General features: G+C 31.9%; 1 protein-coding gene across 2 annotated transcripts in view; it reads right to left on the bottom strand.

Annotated features, from left to right (window-relative positions):
* Positions 1-6,818: 6,818 nt before the first annotated feature.
* LOC145306220 (uncharacterized) overlaps positions 6,819-19,435 on the bottom strand; it is a 68,083-nt gene continuing 55,466 nt past the window's right edge. For both annotated transcript variants that reach the window (XM_080148247.1, XM_080148248.1), the window contains exons 14-25: positions 19,181-19,242; positions 18,991-19,036; positions 18,818-18,899; positions 18,031-18,118; positions 17,853-17,918; positions 17,507-17,590; positions 16,968-17,081; positions 16,408-16,889; positions 15,937-16,275; positions 15,318-15,739; positions 10,439-10,512; positions 6,819-7,028 (exon numbers count right to left, since the gene is read on the bottom strand). In XM_080148247.1, the coding sequence (XP_080004373.1) occupies positions 6,984-7,028; positions 10,439-10,512; positions 15,318-15,739; positions 15,937-16,275; positions 16,408-16,889; positions 16,968-17,081; positions 17,507-17,590; positions 17,853-17,918; positions 18,031-18,118; positions 18,818-18,899; positions 18,991-19,036; positions 19,181-19,242 (1,904 nt within the window). In that variant the 3' untranslated portion in view covers positions 6,819-6,983. The remainder of the gene's footprint in view (positions 7,029-10,438; positions 10,513-15,317; positions 15,740-15,936; positions 16,276-16,407; positions 16,890-16,967; positions 17,082-17,506; positions 17,591-17,852; positions 17,919-18,030; positions 18,119-18,817; positions 18,900-18,990; positions 19,037-19,180; positions 19,243-19,435) is intronic.

Raw genomic sequence — 19,435 nt, 5'->3', positions numbered from 1 at the left:
AAACATTTGTTGCCCCCCCCCCCACTCCCCACTTTTAATTTTTGAAAATAATAATTTTCGGAAGGGAGGGTGGTGGTATTGTTGCAAATATTAAGTTTTGATAAAATTATCCTTTGGCTCTTTTTTACCAACCTTCAATAAAAGTAATATTCATTGTATTGATGAATATTTAAATTGACTATCAAATATATAATAGTATTACCGCTGGTAAAATTATCTTATTCTCTAAAAGAACAAGATAAAAATTTTAAAGCCACCCAATAATTCTAAATATATTAAAGAAAAAAAAACATTATATTAATCTTTGTTTTACTCATTTTTATTTATCTATACAGTATATCTTTAGTAATGGTATATAATGGTAAAGTCTTTTTTTGTAGATAAAAACATTTCTCGTATTCATTCGAATCCGGTGGATAGGAACCGGATCTCATCCATACGAAAAAGCTATGTCTAGCAGCGTATTATATCCAGCTTTCTACGAATATAGAAATGTACAATCATAAGATTAAAACCAGTTTTTTTAGCCGGTGCCTTCGGCACCTCGGGGCTAAAAAAACTAGTTTTAATCTCATAATTGTACTTTCTATATCCGTGGAAAGCCGTTTATAATACGATGCGAGAAATAACTATTCCTTCTTAAGATTTTATTTAAATTTTTTAGTAAGCTAAAGACTAGCTATATATTATCTTCTTCTTTTCTGTGTACTTTTCCCAAAAATTGATTTTTCCCAAAAATTAACTCAAATTATTTCGTTGTTAAAAATTTTCAAATAATTATGAGAGCATTTGATAGCATGTATTGATTATTCACTGAAAATCTTTATTCATAATGTTTCAAAAATTCAAACACAAGATTGATATCAGGGATCTAAGGGGATAGAATAACAGCTGATAAATTGGTGAACATCCCCATTGATGATACACAAAATTACCCTTTTTTTGTAGATATCACTTAGTAGCTGAAACGTTTGAACTAAAGAAACCAATCAAAAGTCCCCAAAGTTGTTAGATAACGAATAGGAAATGGTTATTGTAAAACTTTGGGGACTAGTGTAATAAACAGCCCTATGTCTCCTTCCTCCCTGAACAATATGCAGAATTATATGAAATAGAGATCAATACTTAGCAGTAAGAATGGGTCATGTAGAGAAAACGAAGTTGTGGGTTTCGTCGTATTTTCACAGTAGCTTTTGAAAGGTTATTTTAGGTTATGTGATTGCCCCGCAGGGTTAGAGCCCCCCACACAGGGGCTAGAAATAGGAGAAGAGCTACTGTGAAAGTATAAAGTATAAATTTAATGATCCAAATATGAATTTGATGAATAAATCTTTTTACTAAAGTAACAGGATGTCTATGTGGATGTCTTTACCGAGGGATCTTGCTAACCGCTAAACCGATACAGTTCTCCTTTACAATGTAGAATCTTATTGGTCCTGGGAAGGTTTATAGCTATTTTTAGGAAGGGCACCATAACCCTTCCAAAAGAAAACGCCCCCGGAAAAAAATGACCCCCCCAAAAAAACATTTTCTAAAACTTTTCATAAGTGGTGTTAATGCAACATTTGAGAAATACTAAAAATCTGAATATTCATATCTCTAAGTTTGTTTTTGTTATGGTAGATATGTGATAATAAGATATTATTATTCTAAATAATATTTTCATCTAAAGGTAACAATGGAAAAAATAATGGCAAGTATGACAATATCCAAAAAAGCGATGCTCAACGAATCAAACGGCTGTACAAACGTACGTCCTATTATATAAAGTTGTAAGTTTTTTATTGAAGCTTAAAATTTTATTAACTAGTGAACTGCATAAAGTTCTCCGTTTTAGAGAAGCTTCACATAGGTTCCGGGATGGTTTTAAGCTATTATCAGTTTTAAATCAAAGCCAAGGGATGATTTAAGGCTATTTTTTCTGCTCTCGTTTAACACAGTGCCATTGGAAACTATGAGCAGAGCACCGCCACTAGTTAACAAATAATTAAAAATTAATAGAAATATTGTTAAAAAAACAAGGATGACAACATCCATAAAAGCGAAGCACTGAAACGGTAGGACAAACGGACATTTACACTTGTCTAGTGTCTGAACTGAATAATCAAGATATAAAAGTATCGAAAGAGTCGAATCAAAATTGTAAGTAAATTTGTTGAAAAACTGCTTGATACAGGATAATGTTTTGGACATACCAAAAATCAGATCAAACGGATAATTAGATCACATATAAATTTGTTGTTAAAAAAGTAGAAAAATCAACATGTTTAAAATGGACATACGGACATTCTGGTAATGATTATAGAGTTGCTACGCTTTCTAAATCGTACCTAACTACTACAGGAATCATCATGCAAAGTTTGAAATCGATAGGACAATTCTAACATGCCTAAATTAACGAATAAAAGCTATCTATCTCGGACGGACGTACGGACGGACGTACGGACCGACCCTAATTATAGAAAAGCTTCGCTTTTAAAAATTTGGATAATTTTATGGATTTATAAATATTTAAAGACATTATAACATTTTTAACACGAAAAACAAATAAGTTTACAAACTAAATTTGGAGTTGATAATTGATTTACTTTTCTTTTTGTTTTTTTTTTTCAGGTAAGATCTCTCTAACAACCAAACTGATTGAGTTCTCCATTTTATGTAAGAATTGAATAGGTTCCGGATTGGTTTGTGGCTAGTTTTACCTCCGCTTCATATTCAGAGCTTCTATATGCAACCACTGGAACTAATAGTCACAGGTCGTCTGTTTGTTTGTGTGCCCCTAGAGGTATATCAAAGTACTATTGGCTACGTCCTTCGTGGCCTCTAGGGACACTTGAGGAGGAGGGAGTCGAATTTGATAACCCAATTTCTTATTTTAGATTTTAAAAGAAGTTCAAAAAAAATTTTAATTTTAGTTAGAAATTTTACAAAATTTTTTTTGGGGGGGTATTTTTTTCTAGAGGCGATTTCTCTTGGGGGGGGGGGGGTTGGAGGTTGTACCCTCCCCCAAAATAGTTATAAACCTTCCCGGGACATATGAGAAGCTACCCTGTTGAGGAGAACCCGATCTGTTCAGCGGTTAGCGAGATCCTTCGGTACAGACAGACAGACACACAGACAAACACACATCCTGTTACTTTATTATAAGGATTTATTACAGTTTCATAAAAAAATTTTTGCTAAGACTACTAAATAATGTTAAATAATAAATATATTAAATGCGTTGATATTCAAAAAACGAAGCGTTTTCTACAATTAAGGTCTAAACGTTCATCCGTAACGTAACGGTTAGCTCATATTCATTAATACATGTGAGAATTATCCTATCACTTTCAAACTTTGGTGATGATTCCTGTACCAATAACGTACGACATACCAGAAAGTCTGTACATTCATCTAATTTTTTTTATCTGATTTTTGGAACAGTGATTCCTAGGACAACAAGGTATGTACATTATATTAAGTGAAGCATCTCTATAAGCCAGTTCTAAAATTGTAAATATTTCCTCCAACAGAATCCTGTCTTTATGCAATTTTGAAACAAGTTCATGTACAATCTTTTATACTTTAAATTAATATTCTGCTTATTAAGCTTTGACACTCTACAACTGTTCATATTCGGATGTTTTATCGTTTGATTTCAGAGCTTCTCTTTTAAAGATGTTGTCATCTTTTTTTAAATCTATAATTTACGTCGTTCTAACGGTTTTTGTGAATCCTTCTTTATGATCTAATTTTATAAGAAAATAACAAAAAATAGATATTGATCCCAGCTTGTTTGAAAATTTTTTGATCAATGTAGCTACTCTAGAACTATTTGATATTTAATAGTTATTTATCGCATCGTATAATCGACGTTTTTCCGCGGATATTACAATGTAAAATTGTAAAATTAAAAACCAGTTTTGTTAGCCGCGATGGGCCTAAGGCCATGGCTAACAACACTGGTTATATTCGTTAAATAAATTTTATTTTAATATTTTTTTGTAATACGATGCTATACATGATTTTTCGGTATGCCGAATAGAAACGATTCTAATTCAACGGATATTAATAGGTTTAATTCACATAAATCAACTCTATTTGAACGTCAATTAGATAAAAGACTTTCATTCACTCATGCATTGATTTTATAGGGATATAAAGGGATAAGATAATGGCCGATAAATTGATGTACAGCACCAATGAAGACACACAAAATTACCCCCTCTTTAGATTAATATTAGTGGTTGAAACGTTTGAACACTCAACTTAATAAACTAACCAATCAGTAAAAATTCCCAAAGTTGTTATTATAACAAATAAGAAAACGTTATTATAAAACTTTGGGGACTAGTGTAATAAACAGCCCTATGTCACCTCTCTCTTTCTGGTTTATCGAACTAGATTATTAAAACTCCGATACACTATATTGTTGTTTTTATAAAACTATTACTTTAGCTTACAGCTATTATTATTACAGGACATTGCTACTGCAATACTTGTGGACAATATTGTACTTGCTGTAAGAATAGTTATTTCTCGCATCGTATTATAAACGGCTTAACGCGGATATAGAAAGTACAATTATGAGATCAAAACTAGTTTTTTGCCCCGAGGTGCCGAAGGCACCGGCTAAAAAAACTGGTTTTAATCTTATGATTGTACATTTCTATATTCGTAGAAAGCTGGATATAATACGATACTAGACACAGTTTTTTCGTATGGATGAGAACCGGTTCCTATCCACCGGATTCAAATGAATACGAGAAAGGCTAATTATTATTATCAAAAATCAATTTAAAGTTATTATTTATCAAAATTACTTCAATTTTAGTTTTAGAAAGAATTTTATTCAAAAAATAGGATGGTAGGTTTTTTATTCCAGAAGCGTTTTTTGGAAATTTTTACAGGACCTATGAGAAGCTACACTGTAAAGGAGAACCATATCGATTCAGCGGTTAGTGAGATCCTTCGGTACAGACAGATCATGTTACTTTTATATGGGGATTTTATTTTTTAAAACCTTGATGATCGATCTCAACACCCCCCCCCCCCCTCCCTCCCCCTCCTCTTTTGATATTTAGACACCTACTGAGTTTTACATTAAATCGCGAAGCCTTTCTATAATATATCGAAAATATGTCCTTTTTCTGTATTCTGTAAATCCACAATTTTGCAACAAATTTATGTACAATTTTGTTTTGACTTAGAAATTAATGTTCTGCTTTTAGAGCTTCGCTTTTATGGAAGTTTTCATCCTTTTTTTAAAATTTATTTTTAATTCTAAATGATATTTTTAATTCTAAATGATATTTTATAAAATTTTAACCAATGTACATAAAATCTTTAGATTTATCAATATGATCGATATTTACAGTATTTTTATTCTTTAGAAGTTTAATATATTTTTATGTAATGTAACTTATTTCTTTGAATGTATCATCTGATGACAATAAAAGATCTTTTTTTATTGGATAAAATTCCGTATAAAATATTTTAAAGCGGCGCTTTTCTATAATTATGATATGTACCTCCGTATGTAACGGATAGCTCTTATAAAAGATTTAGGCATATTAGAATTGTCCTATCGATTAAAAACTTTCCACGATGATTCCTGTCACAGTTAGGCACAACTAAGAAAGAGAAGCAACTCTACAATAGATGGAAGTCTAAACCTTATCTAAAAATCATAATTCCTCTTTTTTTAAATTTTTTTTTAAAGCTTACAAAGAGGTTTAAATCTGGGCTTAAACGGATCGATTTTTCTTTTGAGGTTAATAGTATCACCAACATAATTATAAAACTTCCTGAGACCTATGAAAGCTTCACTGAAAAGGAGAACCATATAGGTCCAGCATTTAGCGAGATCTTACGTTACACAGAGAAAGACAGATATACACACACACAGAATACATCCTGTTACTTTATAAAAGGACCAGGTTTCTCTTGAAATATGGTTTGTCAAACTTGTTGATTTGAAATATCGATGATTTATTGCTATATGGCTAGCTCTAAAAAAGTGGCTGACAAAATATCAACATGATATTTGTGAAATACTTTTTATGCATGGCATAATGATACCAAATATTATTGACAGGTGACTTTTCTCTTTAGCAAGATAATAAGGAATTGACGGCTTAATGCTCATGGGCGTGCGAACCAAGGGGGCCATTGTGCTAACTGTGCATGTTAATGAGTTGCGCCTTTATATAGGCTAAGGCATTCCTTCTACCCTCAGTATAAGTGTAACATACCCAACATAGCAGCAATAGGTACCATTTTTTATGTCTCTAGTATGTCTCTAGTATGTCTCTAGTATGTCTCTAGTATGTTTCTAGTATGTCTCTAGTATGTCTCTAGTATGTCTCTAGAATGTCTCTAGTATGTCTCTATTATGTCTCTATTATGTCTCTAGTATGTCTCTAGTATTACACTGTGTGGTCCAGACTCGAACCCGACACTTGTAGCAAGCAGGCACGCTATTGCCGCGGGTAAAAAGACCCCATATACTTTTAGAGACTACGGGCCAATCGGTTATTCGTTCAATATTTATTTTAGATAAAAAGTGAAAGGAGGCAGCAAGAAAGGGGACAATGGGCTGTTCATTACACTAGTCCCCAAAGTTTTTAATAACGTTTTCGTTGTCCTAATTACTTTGGGGACTTTTGGTTGGTTGATTCATTAAGTTGAGTGTCCAAACGTTTCAACTACTAATTGTAATCTTCAGAAGAGGGAATTTTGTGTATCATAATTGAGGATTCACATAAATTTATTGGCCATTATCTTATTCCTTTTAAGGAGTAAAAGAGTTTATTATACATGAGACACCCTGTACATGCGTTGAAAAATATATTTGTAAAATCAATTTTTTATTGTCTGCATACAAAAAAATTAAGAGTAATCCTATTTTTATAAAGTTACATTTTGATAAAATTTTTGGTCTTATCCACTTCATTTTTTTCTCTTCAGTGATCGATTCTTCTTCGATGAAGTTATACCTTTTACCATATTTCATCTTTATTGTTTGTCTTGTTGTCAGCATATGCCTAATAAACAAAATATTATCTATAATACAAAGTAGCTTGATGTCTGTCCGTCTGTCTGTCCGTCCCTTAAGATCTCGGTAACCACTGAACCGATTGGATTCTACTCTTCAGGGAATATACCTACTGGTCCTGTGGTGGTTTTAGGCTATTTTCTTGGGGGGTGGGACACCCACAACCCCCCCCCCAAAAAAAAAAATATCCCCCCCCCATTTTTTTGGTTTATGGGTAAGTTAGTGTCTTAAAACTACTGACAGCACCAGTAGTACTTAATTTTTTTTTTAATTACCTCTTGGGGCAAAGCCACTAGTAAAATAATAAAGTATTTGGCTGTTCATCTGTCTTTATAAGAATTTGTATTTAAATTAAAAATAGCTAAAATTCATTGTCTAAAACAGGTTTTGATCTATTTTAATGAGTTCTACGACAGTCTTTTCTAATTTTAAAAAACAGCTAGAAGTCTAAATCTGAGCCAAAAATGGCAATCTCACTCTTTTTTAAAAGAAGATACTTTGTGTTAAGCATCCAATCTTGTAAAAAGGTTTGAGGTAGGTTTGGGCCGGATATCCGGTGTGACCGGATATCCGGCCGGATATCCGGCCATTTTCAATATCCGGCCGGATATCCGGCCATTTTCAATATCCGGCCGGATACCGGATATTGAAACTATCCGGCCGGATATCCGGCAATGTAAACTTTTATATTTTACAACAAAAATCTGTTTTTTTTTAATCTTCAATGTCTTTAATTTTCTTATTATTGAAGCTAGAAGAACAATTTTTTCTGAATATGTTTATGTTTATGTAAATTTTATATTAGAAATCTCAAAACATAAATTTTGGCGGTGGCAGCAGTACTTGGCAGCTGCCAGCCGCAAACCGACGGTTGGCAGGTAAACGGCAACAGATTTTATGAAATTGTAATATGTCATGAAGATATATAAAAAAGCCTAAGTTTAAAATTTAAAATCTTTAAGTAAAAATTTGCGGTCACAGGAACCGTTTAAAGATATCTGGAGACCTGGAGGTTCAGGACTTGCAGGATTATACCTGGATCCTGAAATCGATTTGAACACCTATATTACATATGAGGATGTACGACTATAGGATATTTTAGTATTAGATAACATAAAATGCTTTGTTTAAGTAAAAAAATATTTTTACTTTTTACCTAAATGACCTTACCAGATTTGCTGATATCCTGTGCCCGCCAGGAAGGAGGTATTAAAAAAATTTCAACTCTCAGTTATGTGTCATACCCATATTTCGAAAGTCACTCAGTTTTAGCCCTCTACCTTTTATACACAGAAAATGGGATAGAAAAAAATCAGAGGGGGGGGGGGAGGCATTCAACGCCACCTCCCCGCCAATCCTCCGACCGTTAGAGATTGATATTACAGATTGAGAGTAGTAATAGTTAATTAGATTTATTTACTAAGCTTTTTTTGTCTGTAGCAAAGGATCTTGCTAACTGCTGAACTGATATGGTTCTCCTTTAGAGTGAAGCTTCTTATAAGTCCCAGAGTGGTTTTAGGCTGTTTAATTTTTATAAAAAAGTCGTTGTAAGGTTTTAAGTTATTTTTCTGCACTTTCATGTCCCTTCTAATATATATCCCTAGATACTAGGGACGCAGACGCTAGTATAATATAAAACACCAGTTTTGCGGGAATAGTCCCTTTCGTGGCAACGCCCCTTAAGGAGCAATTATTCGTATTTTCACATTAGCGTATCTCCTATTTCTAGCCCCTCGCGGGGGACTCTAACCTTGCGGGGCCAATTGCCTTACCCTGCGGAGAAATCACCTTACCAAATATAACCTAACCTAACCTAAAATAACCTATTAAAAGCAATTTAAAAAATAAAACGAATCGCCCCTTAAGGTGTGTTGCCACGAAAGGGACTATATCCTTTTTTGATACTTTAATATGTAGTAAAATGGCCGGTTATCCGGCCGGATACCGGATATCCGGCATTTAAAATTAGCCGGATATCCGGTATCCGGTATCTGGCCAAAAAAATATCCGGCCCAACCCTAGTTTGAGGCTCAGGTAATCTAAGAAATGCCTACAAAGATCGACATATCCAACTCCAAATAAATGAATTATAGGGAAAGCCTAAAAATAAACTTAATTTTAATATGATGTATGTTTTGTCTTTCAGTCCCATAAGATTCTCAAGAGAAATTGTTTTGAAAAGCGAAGCTTTTCTATAGTTAGGGTCGGTCCGTCAGTCCGTACGTCCGTTCGTTTCAGTTAGCTCTTTTCGTTAATTCAAAAAGGTTAGAATTGTCCTATCGATTTCAAACTTTGCACTCTGATTCCTATAACAGTTAGGTACGACTTAGAAAGCGCAGCAAGTCTATAATCGTTACCAGAAAGTCCGTACGTCCATTTAAAACAAGATGATTTTTTACTTTTTTGACAACAAATTTTTGAATGTTTAAATCATCCTATTCATCTGATTTTTTGAATTCCTATTTGATTCCTATTACAACAAGGTATAGTGTTATAAGCAAAGCATTTCTATAATCAAGTCCTAAATACGTCAGTATGTCCTTAAACAGTAACATGTATTTATTAAATCAGTTTTGCATCAAATTTACTTATAATTTTGTATAGACATATGCATTAATATTCAGTTCTGACACTCTACAAGTGTTAATGTTCGTTTGTTCTTCCATTTCAGAGCTTCGTTTTTATGGATGTTGTCATCTTTGTTTCATTTTTATTTTAGGGAATCTTAATATTGTTTTTGAATTAAACATTATAAAAACAGTTTTTACTATCATGGAGGGAGGGGACATTGGGCTTTTTATTATACTAGTTCCCAAAGGTTCTTATTTATTTACTTAAAACCTTGGTAACTTTTCTTAAAAAAGTAAACAATTAAATACTAGCGGCTACACCCCCCTAGAGGCCTCTAGGGGTACTTAAATTCGACCCCTCCATTTTTTATTTTAAAAATAAATGGGAAGGTGTCATTTTTTCTCAGGGGCGATTTCTCTTGGGAGGTTGATAGTAACCTTTCCAAAATAGTTAAAACCTTCCCTAGACCTATAAGAAGCTACACTGTTAAGGAGACAAATTTTGGTTCAGGGATCTTTTGCGAGATCTTTTGCTACAGAGAAAATTGCTTCCTACTTTTTATAATACTTGTGGCTACGCCCCCAAGAAGCCTCTAGTGGCACTTTAAATGTTTTTGTTCAAGTCTCTATGATACCTATCTATTTTGCGATCAAGTCTCTACGATACCTCTTTATGTTGAGTAGAAGTCTCCGGGCAAAAAAATTTTCGGCGGTTAACGAGATCCTTCGGTACAAACAAACACACAGACAGACAAACAGACATCGTACTACTTTGTAATATAGATAGCATAGAGTGATCAACACAGTTTAATTAAACAAAGGGATGAACCTGTGTTGTTTGTGTAACTTGTGCAGAACTCGAAAGATCTCCTACAGTATGTACTTCTAGTGGCTTCTCATAGTCTAAATGCATTATTAAATTTACAAATTAAGTTCATAAGCAAGGGTTCGTGGATCAACACATAGCGCATCCGCTCGGGATGGTGATAGGTCCGAATTTCTGACCGACACCGCGTCATAACTTAAGACGTTAAAAATGGTTCCTACTGTTGCTATGTCAGATTTGCGACATAAATAGTAAGAGTAGGGGGAATACCTTGGCCCATGAACAGGTGCAACTAATTACCATGCACAGTTAGGACTTCTCAGACAAAGGTCGTACAATCAAAGGGTTGGTTGTCTGTTGGATGTTACTAAACCTAATATCCTTGGGTGTTAGAATTTAGCATTACATTACACGCGGATGATGCTATAGATTCTCTAGATGATCACTTAATATAGAAGGAGAATATGAAACATATGAGATGTAAGAAGGATACAATTGCTAAGGGGGCGACAATTTATGATTTAATTTTCTTTGTCTCTTGACTAGCTGCTACACCACTAGAGCCCTCTAAAGTTCCTTGAGCTGGGGGGAGGGAAAAGCCGGCCCCCAACTTTCAATAATTAGTTTTAAAAAGAAAATGTAAAAAAGTTTTGTGGTTGGGGTTATTTTTCTAAGGGTTGATTTCTCTTGGGAGGTTTGTGGTACCCTCCCCCAAAATATTTATCAACCTTCTCAGAACCTTTGAGAAGATATACAAGGATGACAACATCCATAAGTAGCGAAGCACAAAAAATCGTAGATGGGAATATATTTATAAATAGCCTAAAACCTGCAAAAAAGGCAGTCTGGCCGTCATGGTTATTTCCTTTAAAGACGGGAAATTTAATTTTGATATCTACAACTGAAAAAATTTTTGAAAATCGAACTATAAACACTGAAGATATGGAGAAAAATGTTAAAAATATAAAAAAAAACCAGCCTAAAACCTGCTGAAAAGGCAGTCTGGCCGTCATGGTTGTCAAGACGGGAAATTTAATTTTGATATATATAACTGAAAAAAATTTGAAAATCGGACCATACACTGAAGATATGGAGAAAAATGTAAAAAATATAAAAATAGCCTAAAACCTGCTGAAAAGGCAGTCTGGCCTTCATGATTGTTTCTTTAAACGACAGGAAATTTAATTTTGATATCTGTAACTGAAAAAATTTTGAAAATCGGACCATAAACACTGAAGATATGGAGAAAATTGTGAAAAATATAAAAATAGCCTAAAACCTGCTAAAAATCGGTCCGACCGCAAATGATGTTTTATAGTCAATTGTGCTCCTTAACAATCACAGTTATGGAATCTCGACCATTAAGAATTTTTTATCCAATCTTGACAAGTGAGGTATTTTTGGAAAGAGGAATATACATAGAAAACGCCTATGTAAATTAGAAAATCCGCAGAAATCATATTTGCAAGTTATTTGCAAAAATCTGCAATGTTAATTTGCAAAATTAATTTCATGCCTTAAATGACAGATTTAGAAGAAAAAAATTTCATGATATGTGTTTATTTATAAGTTTAGAACATACTTAAGGCAAAAAAAAATTCTTTAGTGTTACTTTTTTCACCTTATATATGAAAAAAGTAGTTTCTCACATTTTATGATAAAAAAGGGTATAGGAACAAAAAAATAAGTTTTTTCTTGATGTAAACACAATAATTGGCATAAAATCTATCATCCTAAATGTAAAAATCAGATATAGAATCCTTTTTAGAGTCAATATAGTGCAAAAAGTAACCAAGACATTTTTGCAAAGTATGAAAATCTAAAGAAAATAGTTCTTTTTGCTTTTGATATACATATCAGATAAATGTATATAAAATTAGTGATCAAAAACTATAAAACATGTTATAAGTTTTTTCAACAATGTCATTGATTAAATTGCACTTTAAGGTTTAAGAATTACCAAAGTAGTGCATAAAAACTCTTTTTATGTAGTAATTAAACAAAATAAATGCCAAAAACCAACTACAAAATGGTCTACTGCATTGTAGAAAACGCCTAATTGTTGATTTGAATTTATTTTGCAAAACAACTTAATAAAAAGAGTTTTTATGTGCAACTTTGGTAATGAGTAAACCTAAAAGTGCATTTTAATCAATGATTGGGTTGAAAAAAGTTATAACTTGTTTTATAGTTTTTGATCACTAATTTTATATACATTTATCTGATATGTATATCAAAATCAAAAAGAACTATTTTCTTTAGATTTTTATACTTTGCAAAAATGTCTTGGTTACTTTTTGCACTATATTGACTCTAAAAAGGATTCTATATCTGATTTTTACATTTAGGATGATAGATTTTATGCCAATAATTGTGTTTACATCAAGAAAAAACATATTTTTTGTCCCTATACCTTTTTTTATCATAAATTGTGAGAAACTGCTTTTTTCATATATAATGTGAAAAAAGTAACACTACAGAATTTTTTTTTGCCTTAAGTATGTTCTAAACTTATAGATAAACACATTTCATAAAACGATTTTTTTCTAAATCTGTCATTTAAGGCATGAAATTAATTTTGCAAATTAACATTGCAGATTTTTGCAAATAACTTGCAAATATGATTTCTGCGGATTTTCTAATTTACATAGGCGTTTTCTATGTATATTCCTCTTTCCAAAAATACTTCACTTGTCAAGATTGGATAAAAAATTCTTTGTAGTTGAGATTCCATAACTGTGCAATGGGAATGTTGTCAAAAAATTTCAGCATTCTATCTTTTATAGGAGCTGAGTAAATCCCATTTCCCCCATAGCGTTACGGACTGACGTACTGACTGACTGACGGACGGACGGACAAAGTGAATTATAGAGTAGCTTCGCTACTAATGAATTATAGAGTAGCTTCGCTACTAAAAATATCTTGTAATATCGGTTCAGCGTCACAGAGATCCTTTATTACACACAGACAGTGACAGATTCTGTTACTTTTATGTAAGGACTAGAGTTGGCTCGATATAATTATCTCCCTATTGGCTAGTTTTCTATATGCATATCTATTTCTCAATAAATCTATTTTCCTCACCCGGCATTACTATCTAAAAGAAAGTAAATATTTAATAATCTAAATGATTTTAAAAAGATTTTTTTAATTATATTTTTTTCTTTATATTACCATCACCAAAGGGTTAATGATGATGATTACAATTTTAGTTTAATATTTGAACACACAAAGTGTCGCCACAATCGAATTCTTTTAAAACAGAGTTTTTTATAAATTTATTATATTATAAATCTAAATTTTCTTTTTTTATGATTAGAAATTAAATACATTGATATAAGGTAAATAGCAACATGAAATTAAAAAAAGGAATTTATTTTCAATAAAGTAAAATAATGGGTCTTATCGTTCTGGGCAATGAGAGTTTATTATGGATTATTGGAGCACTATGAGTTTTAAACAAATATTCCTTGGAAAACTTGAGCTCGTTTATAGACATTTATTTCCTATATAGATCTGACATGGATCTTGAAGCAATTAAGCAGGCCGTTTTGTACATGTTAAAAATTGGAAGATTTCATTAAATAAAAGTTATCGCAAATATACTTAGTAAATTATAAATTTTTAGTAGCGAAGCTACTCTATAATTCACTTTGTCCGTCCGTCAGTCCGTCAGTCCGTCAGTCCGTAACGCTATGGGGGAAATGGGATTTACTCAGCCCCTATAAAAGATAGAAAGCTGAAATTTTTTGACAACATTCCCATCATTAAGGAGCACAATTAACTATAAAACATCAATGGCGGTCGGACGGCTTTTTAGCAGGTTTTAGGCTATTTTTTTTATTTTCCACATTTTTCCTCATATCTTTGGTGTTTATGGTCCGATTTTCAAAATGTTTTCAGTTGTAGATATCAAAATTAAATTTTCCGTCGTTTAGAGACCCAACAATGACGGTCAGACTGCCTTTTTGCAGGTTTTTGGCTATTTTTATATTTTTTACATTTTCCCCCGTATCTTTGGTGTTTATGGTCCGATTTTCAAACTTTTTTCAGTTAAAGATATCAAAATTAAATTTCCCATCGTTTGAAGAAAACAACAATGACGGTCAGACTGCCTTTTTGCAGGTTTATAGCTATTTTTATATTTTTTACATTTTCCCCCATATCTTTGGTGTTTATGGACCGATTTTCAAAATTTTTTCAGTTAAAGATATAAAAATTAAATTTCCGGTCAATTGAAGAAATCAACAATGACGGTCAGACTGCCTTTTTGCAGGTTTTTGGCTATTTTTATATTTTTTACATTTTCCCCCATATCTTTGGTGTTTATTAATCGATTTTCAAAATTTTTTCAGTTAAAGATATCAAAATTTAATTTCCCGTCGTTTGAAAAAAACAACAATGACCGTCAGTCCCATTCACGAAATTTTGTGCTTCGCTACTTATGGATGTTGTCATCCTTGTTAAATGTTAAGTTATCTGAATTTTAACTTATGTATGTTAATACTATTTTAATTTAACATTTGAAATTAAATTAGAGTAAAGATTTTTAACACATTATATTTAAACCCATGTTTATCTTATATAAAAGTAACAGGGTGTCTCTCTGTCTGCGTGTCTGTGTGTGTGTATACCAAAGAATATTGCTAACCGCTGAAACGATGTTCTTATAGCTTCTTATAGGGTCTATTTTGGGGGAGGGTATCAACACCCTCTAAAGAGATATCGCTCCCCCCCCCCCCCCAAAGAAAAACCCAACATTTTTTCTTTTCTTTTTAAATCTAAAATAAAAAGTAGATGGTTGACTAACCCCTCTGCCCTTCGCTTTTGTGTCCCAAAATGCCTCTAGGTTCGTAGGCGCTAATATTTTTAATAGTTTTACCTGATAATTTATAATCCCTTAAGTCTGGAATATTTAGCTTGTAAGCATTGTAATTTGTAACTGTTGGTAATGAATAAACTTCTGGAGAAGTCATTTTTAATGTCTGAGCTGGAGTAATATTTACATTATAATTTCCTTTTGTGGTCATCTTCGGGGCTTCTTCACCTTTAGTTGTTAAATCATAGTTGGTTATTTTAACAGTTACATATTCATTTGGGTATTCTTTTAAAGGTGGAGTATTTTGTTGGGGATCTTTCCAAACAGTTTCATCATTAGGTGATTCATATAAATCATTCACCTTTTCTTCTTCTTCTTTTGGATACTCTGGAGCTGTATGCAAAGAATTTACAGTTGGTTCACTCTTGATGGTATATTCTGGTGATACATGTTTGTCGGCAGTTTCAGTGCTAATTCTTGTAGTCCTAAAAACAAAAACTTAATCAAACTTTTTACATAATTAAAGTTATCTCTTAAAAATAACAATTAATAACAATTTTATTATTTTATTGTAAAGGGAAACCGGCATTTTTAATATTGCTTATAGGATAATTTTCAAATGATTTTACTTACTCTTAAATTTATATCATAAAAAGGGCAAATAAGTTTAGTTCTAACTCACCTAGATTGCCAGACTGGTTGCTCATTAGGTAGTGTATGAATTGTTGGACTTTTTGAAACGGTTGATAAAACCTCTTTTGTTTGGTAATCTTCATTATGTGTTGGCTTGACAGTTTGTATTGGTTCTTGTTCATTTGTTGTATATTTCAGACTTTCACTTGGATATTTGTTTTCTTTAGTCACTGAATGCAATGTTGTACTTCTAACTGTAGGCTCTTTTCTTTTATATCCACTGTCTGTGTATTTATTAGGAATTTCTTCAGCTTGATAGTTTACCATTTTCTCATCATTTGTATAAGCATTAGAAATTGAATTTTCAGTAGTTTTATCATCATAAACTCTGTATAGATTAGTAGAATAAAAAATTTATATTTTTTACATTTATTGATACTGCAAATTTTAAAAAATCTTAGATCAAATGATACTTTAGAAAAATCTTAAATCTTAAACAAAATTCTACTTGATGGCCTGCCTGTTGTCGTCCAATTTATCATCTGAATGATTGTGCCTATCAAATTCATAGAAGAAGTCATCGATTATTTGTTTTTGTCCATCAATATTGCTGTGAATTTTGTCATATGCTTCACTAGTTGAAAACTCTGGTTTTGATGAAGTGAGTTCAGACTTCTCTTTATTTTCTTGTGTATTAGCTTCACTTTCATATCTATTGTCGTTTCCATCCTCTAAAATGGGTGTGTTGGCAATTTTGTACATATTAGTCATCTTATTGCTTTGAATGTTTTTATTGCTACTATCTTCCTGAGATAATTCTTCAATTACAATTGATTTATCAGCATCATACTCTGTTTGGAGTTCACCTGGTTTGTTATCTTTTTCATCAACAAGCTTTACTTCCTTGATATTGACAATTTCATCAGATAAATCTTCGAGATTAATTTGACTGTTAGTGTATATTTCACCTAGGATTTTTGTTCCAACAGTATTCTGTTCATTCTTAACACAACATGTAATTAGATCATTTTTAGATTTTACTCAAATAACTGTTGAAGAGTTTTATCTAATAAAACCTACTTTTTCTGTTTTGCTTTTATTTTTAGATTCATTGTCACTTAACAAATTTAGAGAAACTGTTTCATCTTTAAACTCTTTGTCCTCATAAAAACTTTTAAAGATTGCCATGTATGCCTGAAAAAGAAATAAAGTTATTTTTTACTAGACATGCATTCTGTCAACCAGCTAGTCAAATATGATTCTTACTAGCAGCTACGCCCCCTAGAGGCCTCTAGGGGCACTTCAGGAAGGGGGAGTCGAATTTGATAACCCAATTTCTTATTTTAGATTTAAAAGAAAAAGTAAAAAAAATCTTTTTAGCCCCCCCCCCCCATTTTTGATTTAAGGTAAAAAATTATTTTTTTTCTTTTTTTTTTGTTTGGGGGGAGGTAATTTTTTTCTAGTGGCGATTTCTCTTGGGAGGGTGGGTGTACCCTCTCCCAAAATAGTTATAATCCTTCCCGGGACCTATGAGGAGCCACCCTGTTAAGGAGAATCCTTTTACTTAATAAAGATAAAAGTTATAAAAAATATTATTATTATGCAATATTAATTTTTACCTGATTTAACATTGCATGTAAAAACTTTCTAGCACTTCCAAATTCTAATTCTATCAGATTTTCTCTTGTTTTGAAGGCATTAGTCTTTTAAAAGTAAATTTTTGTGTAACACTGCAGGTCATGTGCAAATCATAACCAATAGTATACAAATTTAAAAGTACTTTAATTGTTAACCAAAAGAGGCCTTGAAGGTCTTCAAAAGTTTTATTAAATCATGATTGAATGAATATCTGTAAAGAAACGTTAAAAATAGGGTTGATGAGAGTAAAGAATGGTATTAGATAAAAGGTAGAAGCAAATAACAGCAATTTTACTGTAAGGTTAATAAAATATACTATTTCAATACCTTTTTAAAGTGTATTACATTGTTTTCTTCTAAAGATCGTTTTTCTCTATAATTACCTTCTGTTATCTTTAATAAAATATTCAATTAAATTTCAAATTATTTAAATCTAAATATAGCTAATCCTTTTAAGAAAATTAAGTTAACTTGTTTATCAAAAATTTAAAACAAAAATGTTTACACTTGGTATTCTGAGGGCAATAACTTCTAGAGTAGCAGAAGCTATTGGGGTATAACTTGGTTTGTCATCTTGTTCAGAAAATGTTATTCTGAAACATATTTCAATAGATTATATGTCTAGTAGTTGCAGATAATGCCATTGATGTGAAGTATATGTATACTACTTTTTCATCAGTACTTAGTATACGGCTTGGCTTTTACATTTCAGTCAAGAACAAATCCTTTACAAAGTCAGGACAACCAGGCAATTGAATGTAATACAGCTGAGATGAATTCTTAACAAAAACAAGTATTGCAAAATAAGCTATTGTCGCCAAATCACAAAAAATTGTCAAAAATTGATGATGCTGTGAGTATTGGTGCAAAAAATATGACGTAACAAAAAAAAATAGCCAATGAGAGTCCACTATAAATTTTACCATTGGTCAATAACGGCCTCTCATTGGCTAATTTTTTTTGTTACGTCATATTTTTTGCACCAATACTCACAGCATCTATGTTGATAACCATTATATGATTTTAAAATACTTTTCTTTACATCAATAGTTGAATTTTTATGAATTTACATTCTGTGATCTGGCTACCACAGTCGATTCAAAAATAAAATACTTGTTTTTTTAAGAACCCACCTCTGGTTTGCTACTTTAAGTAAGAGGCATTCTGAGTTCAATAATTGAAAATGTGTTTGTTATTTGGCTTTTGAATCCTAGCATAGTGAAATAGAATTCTGTGCAATCTTTTAAGGAATTTTTTTGTAATTACAATATACTTTTATTTGGAGTTGTAACCTTAAATGTTTTAGCAAATCCATTAGAGAATCATTGAAACGATCTCCACTTTTCAATTCATCATAACAAGACTTGCCAGATACTACAAAAATGCATTACACATGATTTACATTCAAGCATTGCATTGGTAAATAATAGTTTGTATTTTCTATACTAATTTAAATCAATCTAACCTGATTTGCAAGGACATTCCACTAACTGTCTTATAAACTCTCTTCCCTAAAACCATTGTGTAGTAATTATCAAAATACTATGAATAACATTTAAAATATTTTGCAGAAGGAAACGACATTTCAAAAGATGGAGTTTATAACACTAATACCAATTGAATAAAAAAAAACATGAAAAATAAATAAAAATTACCTTTAACATATTGGAAACGAATTGGCTTGCCCAATTCACAAAGTATTCACCCTGTTCTTTAGCTAAATGTATAAAATAATTTAATAATGTACAAAACTTCTTGTTTTGGCTAGGCTTAAGCCTCTAGGGACTTTGACAATACGAGTTTATTTAAAAATAAATAGTTTAAACCATGCTGTGACCAGTAATCATATTCTCCAGAAAGCTGAGTACAGTAGTTAGCAAGATATTAAGCTTTAGTTTACCAGAGAGACA

This window comes from Acartia tonsa, chromosome 14 (assembly GCF_053477335.1).
Source record: "Acartia tonsa isolate MP-2025a chromosome 14, ASM5347733v1, whole genome shotgun sequence".
NCBI classification, from domain to species: Eukaryota; Metazoa; Arthropoda; class Copepoda; order Calanoida; family Acartiidae; genus Acartia; species Acartia tonsa.
The sequence above is the reverse complement of the archived record's forward strand: the minus strand, read 5'-3'. Positions and strand labels throughout refer to the sequence as shown.